The 14,881-nt window shown below is 41.5% G+C and overlaps 1 protein-coding gene across 1 annotated transcript in view; it reads left to right on the top strand.

Moving 5' to 3' along the window:
- Positions 1 to 2,815: 2,815 nt before the first annotated feature.
- Positions 2,816 to 14,881, top strand: part of DIAPH3 (diaphanous related formin 3) — a gene marked incomplete at both ends in the record, with an annotated part of 247,956 nt that continues 235,890 nt past the window's right edge. Inside the window, 2 exons of the mRNA XM_084295299.1 lie at positions 2,816 to 2,956; positions 10,063 to 10,095. Of these exons, the coding sequence (XP_084151425.1) occupies positions 2,816 to 2,956; positions 10,063 to 10,095 (174 nt within the window). The remainder of the gene's footprint in view (positions 2,957 to 10,062; positions 10,096 to 14,881) is intronic.

Raw genomic sequence — 14,881 nt, 5'->3', positions numbered from 1 at the left:
TTTGTTTTGCTCCTGCCAAGCCATGGGAACTGGGGCTCTGTAAGGTTTTGCTTGCTGGAGTTCTTACATAGTGTTAGCAATAAGGACTGCTAAAATTGTATGATTGCTGTATAAAAACAACAACATTGCTCACAAAATCCTTCATAACTTTTATGTGACAGTTTAAGAGGACGTACATAAGTAAAGAACATTTAATTAACTGTTTTATATTCTTCATGTAGGCAAGAACTCGGCATCTCTAAATGAAATATGGAGAACTGCCTAAACTCGGTCAAAAGCCAGCTTACAAATGCAGTACACAGAGATTTATTTGAAAAACTGCCTCCCTGGAACAATGAATATCAAGAAGGTATTCATTTTTGTGGGTTTAAGACTTGAGTCACATTATAAAAAAAGAGATGGAACAGAATTGGGAGAGTCTAGTTAAATCCACCAGTTCAAAGGACAGATTTCGGAAATATCCCTACATTTAACTTTACGCACTTGCTTTGTCTCACACATTTTTATAACTGAAAAACTCTCATTCCAGAACAAAGATAATGCAAAATTACCAAGCTATACGCGTGCTCCAGCCAATATGCATGCTCCGTGTATAATCTCCGCACAGTTACGGTATTACTGATTCATTCTCACACGTTCTCCTCAGTTATGATTAATCTTGACCAACGAAGCTATTGGAAGAGTGTATTTGTTCTGTCAAGCACCTAAGAAGCACAAGAGGGGCAGTGTGAAAGATAATAATAATTGATCAAAAGTACAACGTTTATTTTTGGCTTAGTAAAATTGTCTAATAAATTATTCTCTGTAGTGTTTCTCTATTATCGCAATACAGTACTTTGAAAGTGATATATTGGCACAAGCCATTGTGTTCTACCACAGTGCAATTAGGAGGTCCATTTAAACAGCTTTATCATACGCATACATAGGCTGATTAATTTTCTAATCAAATGTTCCAGGAAATCATTAACCATGACATTAAACAGTGTCGTGCTAATTATACTCTCCACAAAGAATTCCAATATAAATTTACAAAAGATCTATAGAAATGTGCCAAAGAACAAACAGTTTAATGTATTCAAATAATTCCAGCATCTACTCTAAGTAGCCCCACAGCTCCCAGCCTTGGATCCCAGTCCTGCAAAGGTCTAGTCTGGGGCTGATTGCTGCTTACTGCATTTTATCAGAGCTCCACACAATTGCAGGCATTACATTTCGTAGGTCACCACTTGTGTGAGTCATGCTAAGAAACGGATATCTTTAATTCTACATCATTGTGTTGGAAGGCACTCAAATTATTTGGAAGCTGTGTGTAATGCAATTTTTTGGGGTGGTGGTGAGACATTTTATTCTCACTGCACTCAACAGAAAGCTAAATGATAAAAAAACAATACGGGAACCTGAGCATCTTTGTTACTGAGCAACAGAAGAAAAAGGAAACTTGTGCTGTTTTAGAAAATGCTGTAGGTACGAATCCAGAGCATTATCTTTTTTTCTTAATGATGCCTAACATTGCGATTTAGAAACACATTTTCCAGTATGTATGCCTCCAGTTTTCATTATTATTCCAGCTACTCTTAATTTAAGATAAATGCAAGGTATTGATCACATTAACAAGAATTCAGTTCCCTTCTCAAGCATATAAAATGCAGTAATCTACGGGGCAATGACATCTCTATTTACTTGTGTTTTTCCTTATAAAATGCAGAATCTTGGAGGTCCATCAGTTATGGAAAAACAAAACAAAACAAAACAAAAACCTCCAACAAACAAGGAATGCAGGCACAGCTCCCTCCCTACTTTGTGTTGGTCTTGCTGGCAGTTTACAGCTCCTGGGCCCATCGTGAACCCCAAATCTCCTCCTGAAGTACTCAGGGGAACCCCAAATCCCCTCCTGAATCAGTCAGGGGAACCCCAAATCCTGGTCAGTGCAAATACTGCTGCTCTTTACTGTAGGGCCAACCTCTCCCTTGGGTTACTCGGCTTTTGAAGAGGCCGTACCAACACACGTGTGTCAGACAGCCATACACCATTCTGTGAGCGCACAAATTTATTGTTTATTTGTGTTTATCTCTAAATGCCCACACCCTTCCACCACTGAGGGAACCACCCTCTCAGGGCAAAGCGCCACAAGCTGCCTCTTCCTTCGCTTTAAGTGGCGGGGTAAAACTTATTAGGGCCAAAATTAAACCACACCAAAATAATAACACAAAATGTTCTTCGACACCCCACAGACCGTGCCCTTCCCGCCCCACCCCGCTCGGCTGCTCGGGACTACAACTCCCGTCATGCCTCTCGCCGCGCGGCCACCGCCTCCCTGCGCGGGAACGTGCCGCAGTGCTCTCTGGGATACGTAGTCCGCGTGGAGGGGGGGCGGGACGTGAGGGGTGCACATAACCAGGTGCGGTCACTATCACCCCGCGCCAGCCCGTTCACAGGAGATTGGCAGGAGGCCAGCCAACCGCAACGAGTCCCCGCCGCTCCGCCGCCGCCGATTGGCTGGCGCGGGGAGGCCGGGGGGCGGGACCGAGGCAGTGGCGGGGCGATTCGGACGGCGGCGGCAGCGGCCACGCATTCCCGGGCGCTGACAGCCGTTGGCGGCCGTTAGGGAGCGGCCGTTGGCCGCTAACACCCCCCTCTACCTTCTCCCCTCCTCACCCCCATCCCTGTCCCACTTCGTCACCCCCTCCGGGATTAGGGGCTGCCGCCTGGAAATCCGCCGGCTGGAGGCGGCGGCTTTACCCCCAGCCCCCTCCCTGCCGCCCTGCCCGGCTTAAGCCGCTCTAATCCTCCTCTTCCTCCTCCCCCGGGCACGGCCATGGAGTCGCAGCGGCCCCGTTACCGCGCCCCTTCCTCGCCGCCATCCCGCGGCGGGAGGGAGCCCGGGGGGCTCCGTCGGAAGGGCCCGCCCGGGGCCGGCAGCGCCCCGGAGGCCGCGGAGGGCAGGAAGCCCAAATTCGTGAGTACAACCCTCCCCCCCCCCCCCCGCCCGAGGTGCCTGTCCCCTGCCTGCCCTCCTGCTCCCCGTCCCCTCTGCTTGGCCTTCCTCAAAGGGCACGGCTTTCTCTTGCAGCACACGCTTTCAGGTCTCTTTTTGGCGAAGCTTTATTTTCTTAGTGGCTGCGGAGTGTTCAGGAGGTCTCCAGCCCTGAAGCGATGGTACTCCTACTGGCACTGTCACCTTTGGTTTTGTCACGGTGATGTGACCTCTCTAGTGAAAAACTGACCCTTAAGTTTAAAGTACTTAGCTCTTCCTAACCATGACTTTACAAGGTTTGGTTAGCGCACCAAGAAATTGGGCAGCTCAAAAGAGCAAACAATTGCCTATGAAATAATGTCTATGTAAGATGTGCTGGCTAAAATCTACCTGAGGTTTCCAAATGTTAAAGCTGGGACAAATACGCTTTCTACAAGTCTTGCATCCACCACACACAGACCAGTTGCATGCCATGCTCATATTGACGTGATACACATTAGTTTTTATGCTCAGCTCCTGTGCTCTGGGCTGTGCTATGCACTTACAGGAGAATTACCCTAATATTTGTGTATTGCATTCCTGACTCTAAGGCCTCTTTGCGCAATGTACAGTACCTGAATAGCTGTCACTGGAGCTTTTGGGAAGGTGTGCCGTACTTCACATGCAGCTAGTTACAGCTAGCCAACAGGCGATATTAAACTGCTGGCTGGACAAACCAGTTTGGGAAGGTCACAAGTTGCTCATGGCATTCCTGGTTCCTGGAATCCTTTGTGTGTTGCGGTTGCTTTCTTATTGCTGTTCAAGCAAAGGCCTCATGCCTATTTTTGCATGTTAAAATTGAATGTGTGAATCAGAATCACGGAATGGCTCGGGTTGGAAGGGACCTTGAAGCTCATCTAGTGGGATGCCACCCACTAGATCAGGTTGGCCAAGGCCCCATCCAGCCTGGTCTTGAACTGTGGCGAAGAGCTGTGTGCTCATCTCCATAACTGGTTAAGTGTGCTACAGGTCCTTGCATTTTAACCATGCAGCTGACATGGCTAGGTGATGTGTCGGGGAACATTCTTCAGCCTAGAGGCCCTGCGGGAAGACCTGTGTGGTCTGCCCACTCCAAAAGATTGGAGGGTGTTACTGCTCTGTGACTTGAGGGCTGGGTTATTCCTATGGGAAGCAGGAGACGCAGATTTGTTTGTAATGGAGACTGACAACAGTACTGAGGTCAAGATCTTTTATTTACTAGTGATAAAACAGCTATTAAGTTCTTATTCAAATAGGATATTGCCATCCTTTCCACTGTTTTAACACATGGTTGGGGGGAAGAGAAGGAATTAAGGTGTTGCCAACAATCCCCTGTCCTCCCTCTGACCATGTGTTAAAATAGAAATACAAAAACTTGTAGGAATTATAACACTGCCAGATATGTGATGCAAGCCACTGAGATTTATTTTTGGAAATGAAGTCAGATTGGCTCTTTAGTGAAAGGATGCTTCTCTTTTAGCGCAGATGAGCTTGTTTTGTCTGGCCTGGAAAGTCTAGGCACGTATCAAGAAGGGCTTAGAGCATGTGCAGATGTGGGCATCAGCTGACTGACTTTTTGAGGCTACAGTATTAATAGATATATATATACACCAAGCCACAGAAAGCAAATGAAGTTGAATTTGGGAATTTTACTTCACTTTTTTATGCAGTCATCTTGAGGGTGTGGCTTTACTTGTTTTTCCCCCGGTTTCCAAAACTCTGTAAATAGAGATGACTGAGAATGTCCTGAATTCACGAGAATGCCTTGTGTTTGCAGCTTTCAAAAGTGTTTGAAAGTCCCATGCTACATCTTGATAAGTACTCTCAAAGCAAACGTGTTGCCCTGGGATGTTAATATGGGACTGAAGAATGACATTTCTCTTTCTAACCTGGGCTGTGTTCTAGATACGCTATTAGCATGCAGAAACCCTTAAAAAGTCAGAGTTGATATTCCTTGAGCAGAGTATGGGGATTTTGTCTCTGCCTTCATATAAAGTGCTGGGAGGAGTGTATTTTGCCAATCTGACTTGTGGAAGTTAATGGTTGCTAAAGAGCAGCAGGGAGTTCCATGCCCCAAAATCTAAGAATTTGCTGTAGTTGCTATAACCTTTGAACTGTAGTCTCTAATTCCTGGTTTGTCCCAAATAATAATCTTCTGTTGAAGAAACAGACATGGTAGTACAGGTTGTGAATATCTAAATAACGTTAATGGTTGTAGACCTTAACCAGCTTCTCTGATTCAGGCTGGGTCACTTGGAGAGTACTAAGAGAAATGCTTTTTCTTTCTGTCGTATCATAGATTTCTGCCCTAAGATATTGACATACAGAATATTCATCACTTCTTAAAACTAAAATTGATAAATTCTTTCCCCTCAACCTCCTGCTTTCTTAAGAGACGTTTGTGGGTGTGGGGATGAATGGTGGGACAAGTGGTATGTATGCCTTGACTTGTTCATATCTGACTTTCCATGTAATACATCTTCAATATACTTTCATTAGTTAAATTAATTTTGTGTCAGAATACATAAAACCTCTCCTCACCCTGCTGAATTATCTATAATCCAGTCATAAATACAGGGTGAGCCTTTTCTGGGTTTGGCGTACTTAGAGTGCAATACTTCTTCATTTAACCTGAATTATGTTTCTTATGTATTATGCATTTATCAAATGCAGTCAAAATTAGCCATTAGATTCAGTGAACTAAAGTCATCCAGATTGTATTAGTCTAATTTTTCTTAGGACAAAGACTTCAAAATAAATTCCAAGTTGGTGTGTTCCAATCAATGCAACGTATTGATCTATCACTTGGGAGCTACAGAATCAACAGTAGTTAGGCCAGTCTGGAGAAGAGTTTCATTCCCTGACAGACCTTAAGGTGAAATTGGATTGCTGGTTAACAAAATTGACAGTGTTAACATGCACTTTTTTTTTTTTTTTTTTTATTATTTCTCCCCTTAAGAGTATTCTTGTTTAGCAGGAAGAAAAACTCTTGATTTTTACCACTTCATTTAGAGGAGGCAGGAAGAGTCTTTGGGCTAAACAGTTGTTAATTCCAATTAAACGTCTTCTTGAAATACTGCATTCCCAAATAAACTAGTTTTTAGAAGAAGTGAATGTGAGTTGTAGTTCCTCGGTTCTTTGTTATTTTACTGAATCATAACACTCAGGAGAGAAGAAAAAAAAAAAAAGGAGTGGTGGTTAGTTTTGAAGCACTTACTTGCTTGGCTGTGTTTAGCAGGTCCATTGTTTTGGAAGAGTGGGATTCTTGGAAGGGTGAAAGATTGGCTATGATACTGTGGTAGTTTAGCTTTCTGAAAGTTCACCGTTGAGGGCTAGAGGTTGGTAAAAAGCAGAAATGGAGTGAAGGATGGCTGAGGTTGTACCTGTTTCCATGTATGTGTCAACTGAGTAGGAAATCTTGGAAATTCACTGAGCAACTGCTTGCCACTTCCTCTCCATGATATTTTTATTTTTTGATACGAAATATTAGGAAATCATGGAAGCGGATGCTGGATGACTTGATTAAGTGACTTTTAGTTGCACTTTACCAGGACTGCACCTTGTAGGTGCTAGTCCTCAAAACGTCAACTTCAGTTCCTCGCTGAAGTTAGAATTGTTTCTATTAATATCAGTATATCATTGACTAGTCCTCAGTGACTTTCAGGTTATGTTTTTGATTAAATTCTTTATGAAATTTGTATGAGTCAAGAAACTTTCTTGTTTGCACCGATCTGTTAAAAATAGACAAATTAACACTTGCATTTAATAGTGTTTATAAATCAAAGAAAGATGTAGTTAAAAGCAAAAGCATTTCTGTTTGACTGGTGAAGAGGAGAAAGGTAAGACCGATCTGTGTCAATATCTTTAATTATGAAGTGACTGAGTTATTGCTGCAGTTACGCTGCAGTGTAAGACCTTGAATCTAAATTAGTCTTTTAAAGAAATGATTGCTGAACAGATGTTACCTAAAACACTTTATTGCTGCTTTGTAAAATTGTAAATTCCTCATGCTGTTATTTTTGTTGGCATGAATTAACACTGTGGGTTATGAAATTAAATTTTAGTGCTGTGTTCTAGCACTTTGTTATATAATCTTACCTGTAAGCACCAATTTTGAGTTTAACTCATCAATGTCTAAAGAATATTGCTATGTAGAAACTGTCATGTTTAAGATAATTTTGCCCTTAATTGCTTTTCAAACTACTTTGCAAGCAACAAAGAAAGAGTGTATGTGTGCAAAAGCCATTAAATAAATGCTGAAGTAGTATATTGGAAATTAAAAGTATGAGATGCTGTTGGGTTATACTGTAGTTTCTAAAGTGCACTTACAGACTGAGGTAGCAAAATTACAGAGGGAATATTGTGACAAAGGAGCTCCTGAAGTAATAACATCCACTGTTATAACCTAACTTACGTCTCTGTGACTGAGTCCACGGGCTTCCTTACAACCAGCCTGCAGTTGTGCTCCTACTGTGGGATCGTGTTTGGGGAAAAACAGCTTGTATTGAATCTTTTTGGTGATAGAATCAATGGTAGTGTGTGATAAGTTCTTTCTCTCCTTCTAGTTTAAAACGGTACTGTGGGTTTGTGTGATTATATGTACGTTACCTCACCTAAAGATGTACAATTTCAACATCCAGGCTTAAGTCGTCCAGTTCTAAAACTCACTGCGTCTTGTTTAAATTCCTCTATTTTCTTTCTTCTCTTGTGTAGTCTGTAAGCTGTTCTTTATGTATCAAGCTCTATGTGTGTGGTGTTTTTATTTGTGTGTGATTTTTCTTTCCTTCTTTCTTGGAAGGACATTAAAAGAGATCAACGTAGCGTACAGTTTGATAAAATATTTGTTGTTGACTCAATGTTATTTTCCACATCTCTATACCCTCAAATGCTACTAGCAACTGGTTTTACTTCGTGCATCCTTGCCGGAAGAGGAAAAGGGTGAGGGAGAAAGAAAAGATTGCCTGAGTTGTCATGTTTTAACCAGCTTCTCTAACTTACAAGCATTTTACCATAATATTCAGACAAACATCTTCTGAGGTGTCTTACAGCACTTTAATATTAGAATGCTGAAGGATTTGAGCATTAGGTTGTAGGTACTCTGGGGTTTTTCTTGCTCTCTTAAGAAATCTTGTAAATACAAACTAGGCCCCATAACACTATCTGCATAAGCCCTTATGTGGGTATTTTCAGCCTCCTCCTCTGTTAGCAGTCAGTAAGCTGGAGGCTTAGGAGACTCATATCTGTATATTGAATTTCTTATACCATTATGGTGTCTTTAATTGGTTGAACAGCAATCTTTTTCTTTCTTTTTTTTTCCCTCCAGTAATTAGCCAGATGACTTGTGTCATGAGGTGTTCTGATGTGCAGCATAGGGAACTTCCAGTCTTTCCAACAGTAAATTCCATTGCTGAACTTCACGGTGTAATTAAAAGGTATAACACTGGCTTGAACTATTCCATTCACTTGGTCTTTTTCAAAGAACAAAACCTGAAGCTGAAACATGTGCCCTTGATCCCGTGGATGCTGACAGTGTCTTCTGCTGAGTGCCGCAGAACATCCAGTCTCTGTTCCTACAATGTGGTGTGCTGTGTGTGTCAGTACAATGGCATGCTGTGTCGGTCTGACATGTCTCAAACTTCCATTTGAAGCAGATTACACAGCCTCGTACCATGCTGGAGGAGCTTTACAATGGTATCTGTATTGTCTGAGGCTATTAGCTGAGCATATGAAAAATGAATAAATACTAATTTCTTACGAAGTTCTGTTATAAGACCGTGTGTTCGCAGTTCTTCAGTCTACTTCAATCAGTGTTTTCCCACTGACTGTTGTCTGTAGCACAGAGTGGGGTTGCTCAAAGTATTCAGTACTGACCTAGCTCCAGTTTTTATTGTTGGTGGTATAACTCACACTGTGTCACTGAGAACTGAGCGTTTCCTCATACTTGATTTGCTTTTATTTCTAACTTCATAGCCACTTACCATACACTTCTTCCGTAGTGTCTTGATAATACTGAGGGTAGAGCTATCATAGTACAATATTTGGCTTAGCACAAAATACTCTTCAGTACTGAAGGAGGAGGCATCAAAGATGTTGCAAGCAGTAATACTTCAGTGTTGTTGATTTGGTCATGACAACACAAGAGCTTCTAAATCTGGTTAATTTGGATAGAGCCCTTGACAATTGCTGCAGGTGCTGCCAAACTTTGCACACTAGGCAAGGAGGGGAGCCTAAGAATAGGGAAAGAGTCAATCTCACCAAGCGTGTGGCTTACTGCTCTTCCCATTTTCCTGCCGAGCCTGTTCTCAGCCTTGTCACACAAAACTATGAATGGGATCCACGCAACACTGACTTGTCAGTCCATATATTCTTTGCTGCTTCTCTTGGGTTTTATGAAAGAGCTCTGTCCTAGTGCTTGTTGTGTTTGTCAATGTGCAGTGCAACCAAGTTTGTTCAGGACCCGTTGTTTCACATAGCAATAACTAACTGGTCATGAATGTTTGAATGTTGCTGTTAAGAAATACTTGTGTGAGTTTCTACTCATGAGAGCTTCATGTTTGGCTTGCAAGAGGCATTGCTTGAAAGCAGCGAACAGTCTCACTTGCTTCAGTTTTGCAGCTTGGCAGTCAGAGCTTTGAACTGCTGAGAGTTGATCTGTGTTCTTCCATTGGACTTAAAACCTCTTCACTTGTTCCTTGGTGGAGTCCACACAGCCTTTTCCAGAAGACAATTCTATTTGCTGAATTATGGGCAGCGTACTTTTTCTAATATATACATGTTCTAGTATATTTAGATGTAAATATGATAAAACACAACTTGTCTCAAGCTTTTCTTTGTCTGTATTCTTCTGCACAATGTTATTCTTTTTAAAGATCAGATTGCATTTTTTCTTCTGTCTGCGCTGTACTTCCTCCTCTCCCCCCCAATTTGCTGTGCCAACAAAGTACAGCTTGTGAAGGAAATTATTACAATTCAACACTGAATTTGCATCTTCTTTTAAGTAACAGTAACCGACACTTTTTTTTTTTTGATTACACGATTGTGACATGACTGGTTTCCTGTTTGATTTACAGCATTTAAATATCAAGACACTGACTGATGATGTGGTAAGACAACTTATGTTTTGCTTTGGCTTTGCTAAGCTAATAACCTTATTGCTAATGCAATATAAACAACCTTTTTTTGCTACAAGAAACTGTCTTAATTGGGAAGTTAATTTAGTTAATTAGTGAAGTCTCACTAAACTGTTAATTATCTGTAACATACTCTGTTTGAGTAGTGAAAAATCTATGGATGGCCTAAAAGTGTGTTCTAAGCATGGCTAAATGAGCTTGACAGATAACCGTGCCACTTTATATGTGGTATAATTAAGGAATCTGACTGCATGTTTAATATTAAAGTTATTTAGATCGCATGTCTGGCTTAAAATACCATGCTTAACTAACAGTTGCTTGTAAAAACTCATTAATGCTTACTTAAGCAATGTTAGATATGTTCACTATGTGCTAACAGTGTTTCTCAAACTTCGTCTGTGTTGAACAGCAGAAGAGGTTATCACCAAGCAGTTTTTTTTCCCCTTGTAATTAAAATGCACTTGATTCATTGTCTGTGCTATTCTTTGGTTGATAAGAATAGCTCTTCTGAAAGTGGATTGTTCTACAGAGTCTTTGAATTCACCTAAGAAACGATGTTCTGTAGGCATTTAAGGATCAGTTATGACTTTGGTATCTATTTTTTGCTATATATCATTCTGCTGAAATACTGTGCATAGCTGAGAGCTATGTATAGAGAGCTTGACACTGGACAACATATAACACACTTGCACCAGGAAAGAGTGCTGTTCCTTAGTTTAGGAAACAATGATCCAGTTATTGTTGATTAGCTGTGCAAAGTTGGTAGCATTGAGCATGTTACTGCACCTTGACTCTGTAGCTTTTACGGAAAGATTTTATATCCCTTATTCTAATGGGTAATCATTGGCATGGTAACTTGCTCTCTGCTGCATTATGCTTTACAAAATACAAATATTTTATTAATCCATTTCTTACAATTACAGTTTTGTATACCAGGAACTATGGAATACGTATATTTTCTTTTTAATTTTATTTCAGATAAGTTAGCAGAATTTCAGTATCTTTAATGCAGACTGCTTTTCTGTATTAGGATTGTACTGAATTATTTGTGAGATGGTGCAGATGAATTGTCTACTTAAAAAGATGAATCCTTGTAATGATGAGACCTAAAACACCTTGTTTTTAGAACACAGTTGACTAATGTATATTCCTTCTAGCTTTTTTGTTCAGGCACTATGAAGGCAGGAAACTTATTGCGCAGAAGAGCTGCATGTAGGTATCTGCCCAAGTATCCACTTGAAAGATCACAGTGGAAACAAGCCCGTTTCCTAACTGAAGTGCTGCACACTCCAGTAAATGGTTTGTAAGGCTCAAAAATATTGCTAATACACAGATATTTTTTAAAAAACTTATTAAAAAGAAATCTACTTATATGTAGACAAAAGTAAATGCATACTAAAATTGCTTATCACATAAAGTAGTGTAGATTTTTTTTAACAGCTGCTGTATAGAAAGGCTTTATAATTTGTGATATATAGAGAAACAAGATTCATGATGAAGTATATTCTACGTATTTAAGATGTGACTATGTACAGGCCTAAACTCAATAACTTCTAATATTCTACCATGAGTTAAATGATGCACTTTCCAAGAAGGGTAAAATCATCTCTGGGAGAAGAACATATTGGGAATAAGAAGTCATCTAATGAAAGGTGTTCTTCTGTGCGTCTCTGTTTATGTAAGTCTGTCTCTTACTAAGCTCTACTGCTTCTACTGCTACCAGTGGAATTTCTCATACTAAGAAGTTAATCTTTGACTGTCAAAGAAGGAATATACTTTATTTTTTTTTTCTAATCTTCTGAAGCTTTAGGGAAGAAAAAGAAGTTAAGATGTCTTTGACTCAGAATCTTTGTCAGTAACTTCTTTGATCTTACATGAAATATTTTATCTGGTAAAGGAAAGTAGTGATTTCCTTTTACTTTCAAACACACTGAACTAAATTGATACAACCTTTATTTTGCTGTATGTTCCCAATTCTCTAAGACTAATAAATATTTCAAATGGAGGCATAGGAGTGTTGTTTAACTCTCCTTTGTATGTTGTTAATATTATAGCAATTCTTTGTGTATCTATGGCAGGGTGTTAGAGCAGACTTCCATGACTGAGCTGTTACCTTGTCTGACTAATGACTGACAAGATGTCTGGAAGATTGACCTATGCTGTAGTTGTTAATCAGATTCTCCAGATATTAAATTCTGTTTACTGAGGATAGAAATAGTGGGCAGTCAAAAATACAATCTTGAAAATTAGAGGGTGGCGTTAGTTTTTCATCCTACTTGCAAGGCAGAATGTGGGGGACACCTGCAGAAAGAGAAGCTACACACAATGCTCTTAAGTTTTAACCTATCAAGTAGGAAATAGAGGTTTTGTACCTGTATACTTAATACCACATCTTTGCTAATAGATTGCGCTCACTGATCATTGACAGTGTCTTGTTGGTCTGTTTGTGCTTTTTTTTTTTTTTTTTTTTTTGTGATAGTGGGAGGGGAAGTCTGTTTAGTACTTACCATAATGCAGTTTTAGCCTAAACTGAACAGTTTTGTAATCATGCCTCTTACTAATGAGGTACTAGAAGTAGTAAACAAACAACACACATCAGGTTGTCAGATTTTTTTGTGCTACAAGGTTTTCTACTTTTCTAGAATAAAGACTTCACTGTAGTGCAGCAACATCTTCTAGCAATAAACTTGTCTTGTATGGAAAGCCTGCTCTTCATCTGACAAAGAAAACACCGGGATCCATGACAATAATCTCTTTTAGCACTTGCATCTGGGACCTTGTCGTGGTTCCGCTCGAGTGGGCAGCCGAGCTCCACCACAGCCGCTCTCTCACTCCCCCTCCTCAAAGAGGAATGGGGAGAAAATATGTGAAAAGGACTCAAGGATTGAGATAAGGACGAGAAAATCACGCAATAATTATTGTAACGGGCAAAACAGACTCGGCATAAGGAGATAGTAAGATTTATTGCCTACAACTAACAAGCGAGAGAAGTGAGAAAACAAAGAAAAAAAAACCAAAAGCACCTTCCCCCCCCATCCACCCTCTTCCACCTCCTCCCCCCGAGCGGCGCAGGGGAACGGGGAATGGGGGTTATGGTCAGTCTACAGCACTTCTTCTCTGCCGCTCCTTCTCGGTCACTCTCGTCCCCTGTGCTGTGGGGTCCCACCCACGGGATGCAGTCCTTGATGAACTGATCCGGCGTGGGCTTCCCACAGGCAGCAGCTCTTCCAGAACTGCCCCAGATATGGGTCCGTACCACGGGGTCCATCCCTCAGGAGAAAACTGCTCCAACCTGGCTCCCCTACGGGCAGCAGCTCCTGCCGGGTCACCTGCTCCTGCGTGGGCTCCTCTCCACGGGCTACAGGTCCGGCCCGGAATCTGCTCCGGCAGGGGTCTTCCACAGGCGGCAGCCTCCGTCGGTGCAGGGCCACCTGCTCCACCGTGGTCTCCTCCACGGGCTGCAGCGTGGAACCCTGCTCCACCGTGGTACTCCATGGGCTGCAGGGGGACATCCTGCTTCACCATGGTCCTCACCACAGGCCGCAGGGGACTTCTGCTCCGGCGCCTGGAGCACCTCTCCCCCTCCTTCTACACTGACCTTGGCGCAAGGCTGTTCCTCACTCCCGGCTGCTGTGTGGCGCAGCGTTTTTTCCCTGTCTTAAATATGCTCTCACAGAGGCGAAAAACAACATCGCTTATTGGCTCGGATCTGGAAAACAATGGGGCCCTTCCCAAACATGGGGCAGCTTCTAGATCTTTCTCACAGAAACCACCCCTATAGCCCCCTGCTACCAAAACCTTGCCACGTAAACCCACTACAGACCTTTAGGTTAATTTTCTTCTCCAGAAACATTCCAGATCTTTACACAGTGATTTTGGATGGAAACGGAGCACGATATTTTACAATTTCTGTCTTGTAAAGTTGATGCAGATTGATCTGCTTGGTATAATTGGACAAATGGAATATGAAAATACAAGAGTGATTCTCTCCCTTGTTTAAAGGTTGTCAAATCTGTTGGATTCATCCTGAACTTGAGAATTTTACATGACTTGGCTTGCGTGCTTTATGTGGTCCAGGCATCACTATTCCTGGTGCTAAACCAAAATGCAGAGATTACAAAACTAATGCCAGAAACCTCAAATCTCATGGTAGGGTGCAGCTGTTGCATTGGCATGTTAGCTTAGGTCCAGACCAAGGCATGTCGTATCTGATCTGGTAAGATCACGAAAAGAAAAGAAAGGTAAGAATGGAAAAGTCAAGGAATCTGACTGTGGTAGAAGAATGACCTAGTTTGTTGCTTCTTTTTCAGTATAGTGCAAAGTATGTCTTCTGTGGCAAAACCACTGTAATTGTGCTACTGCTTACCTAGCTTATATGGGATTGTGTCTGTCATAACCAAGACTTGCATCCTGCATAAACCTAGTATTTCCATCTGGTACCTGCTAATTTGGTACAGCTACTTTTTCTGGTTCTCTCTCTTCCCACCTCCCCAAATGCTGGGGTCTTGTCACTACAGTAAAGAGCTTAAACAGAGTATATAAAGAAAGATAGTTCGTGTTCCTAGTGTATTTTATAAAATTTAAGGTTGCTCAGCCCGTTACGAGATAATGGATTAAGTGCACAAGTTTAAGCATGTTTAGCACCGTTTTTTAGATGAACTCTTCCTGGTGAGATACATGGACAGTGTGCATGGGAACTTTTCATTTTGGAGTCCTACAAGATGTTGCACTTCAGCTTTTGCTTCAAGTATGGGTAATA

The sequence above is a fragment of the Netta rufina genome, assembly GCF_964035555.1.
Source record: "Netta rufina genome assembly, chromosome: 1".
Lineage (NCBI taxonomy): Eukaryota > Metazoa > Chordata > Aves > Anseriformes > Anatidae > Netta > Netta rufina.
The sequence above is the reverse complement of the archived record's forward strand: the minus strand, read 5'-3'. Positions and strand labels throughout refer to the sequence as shown.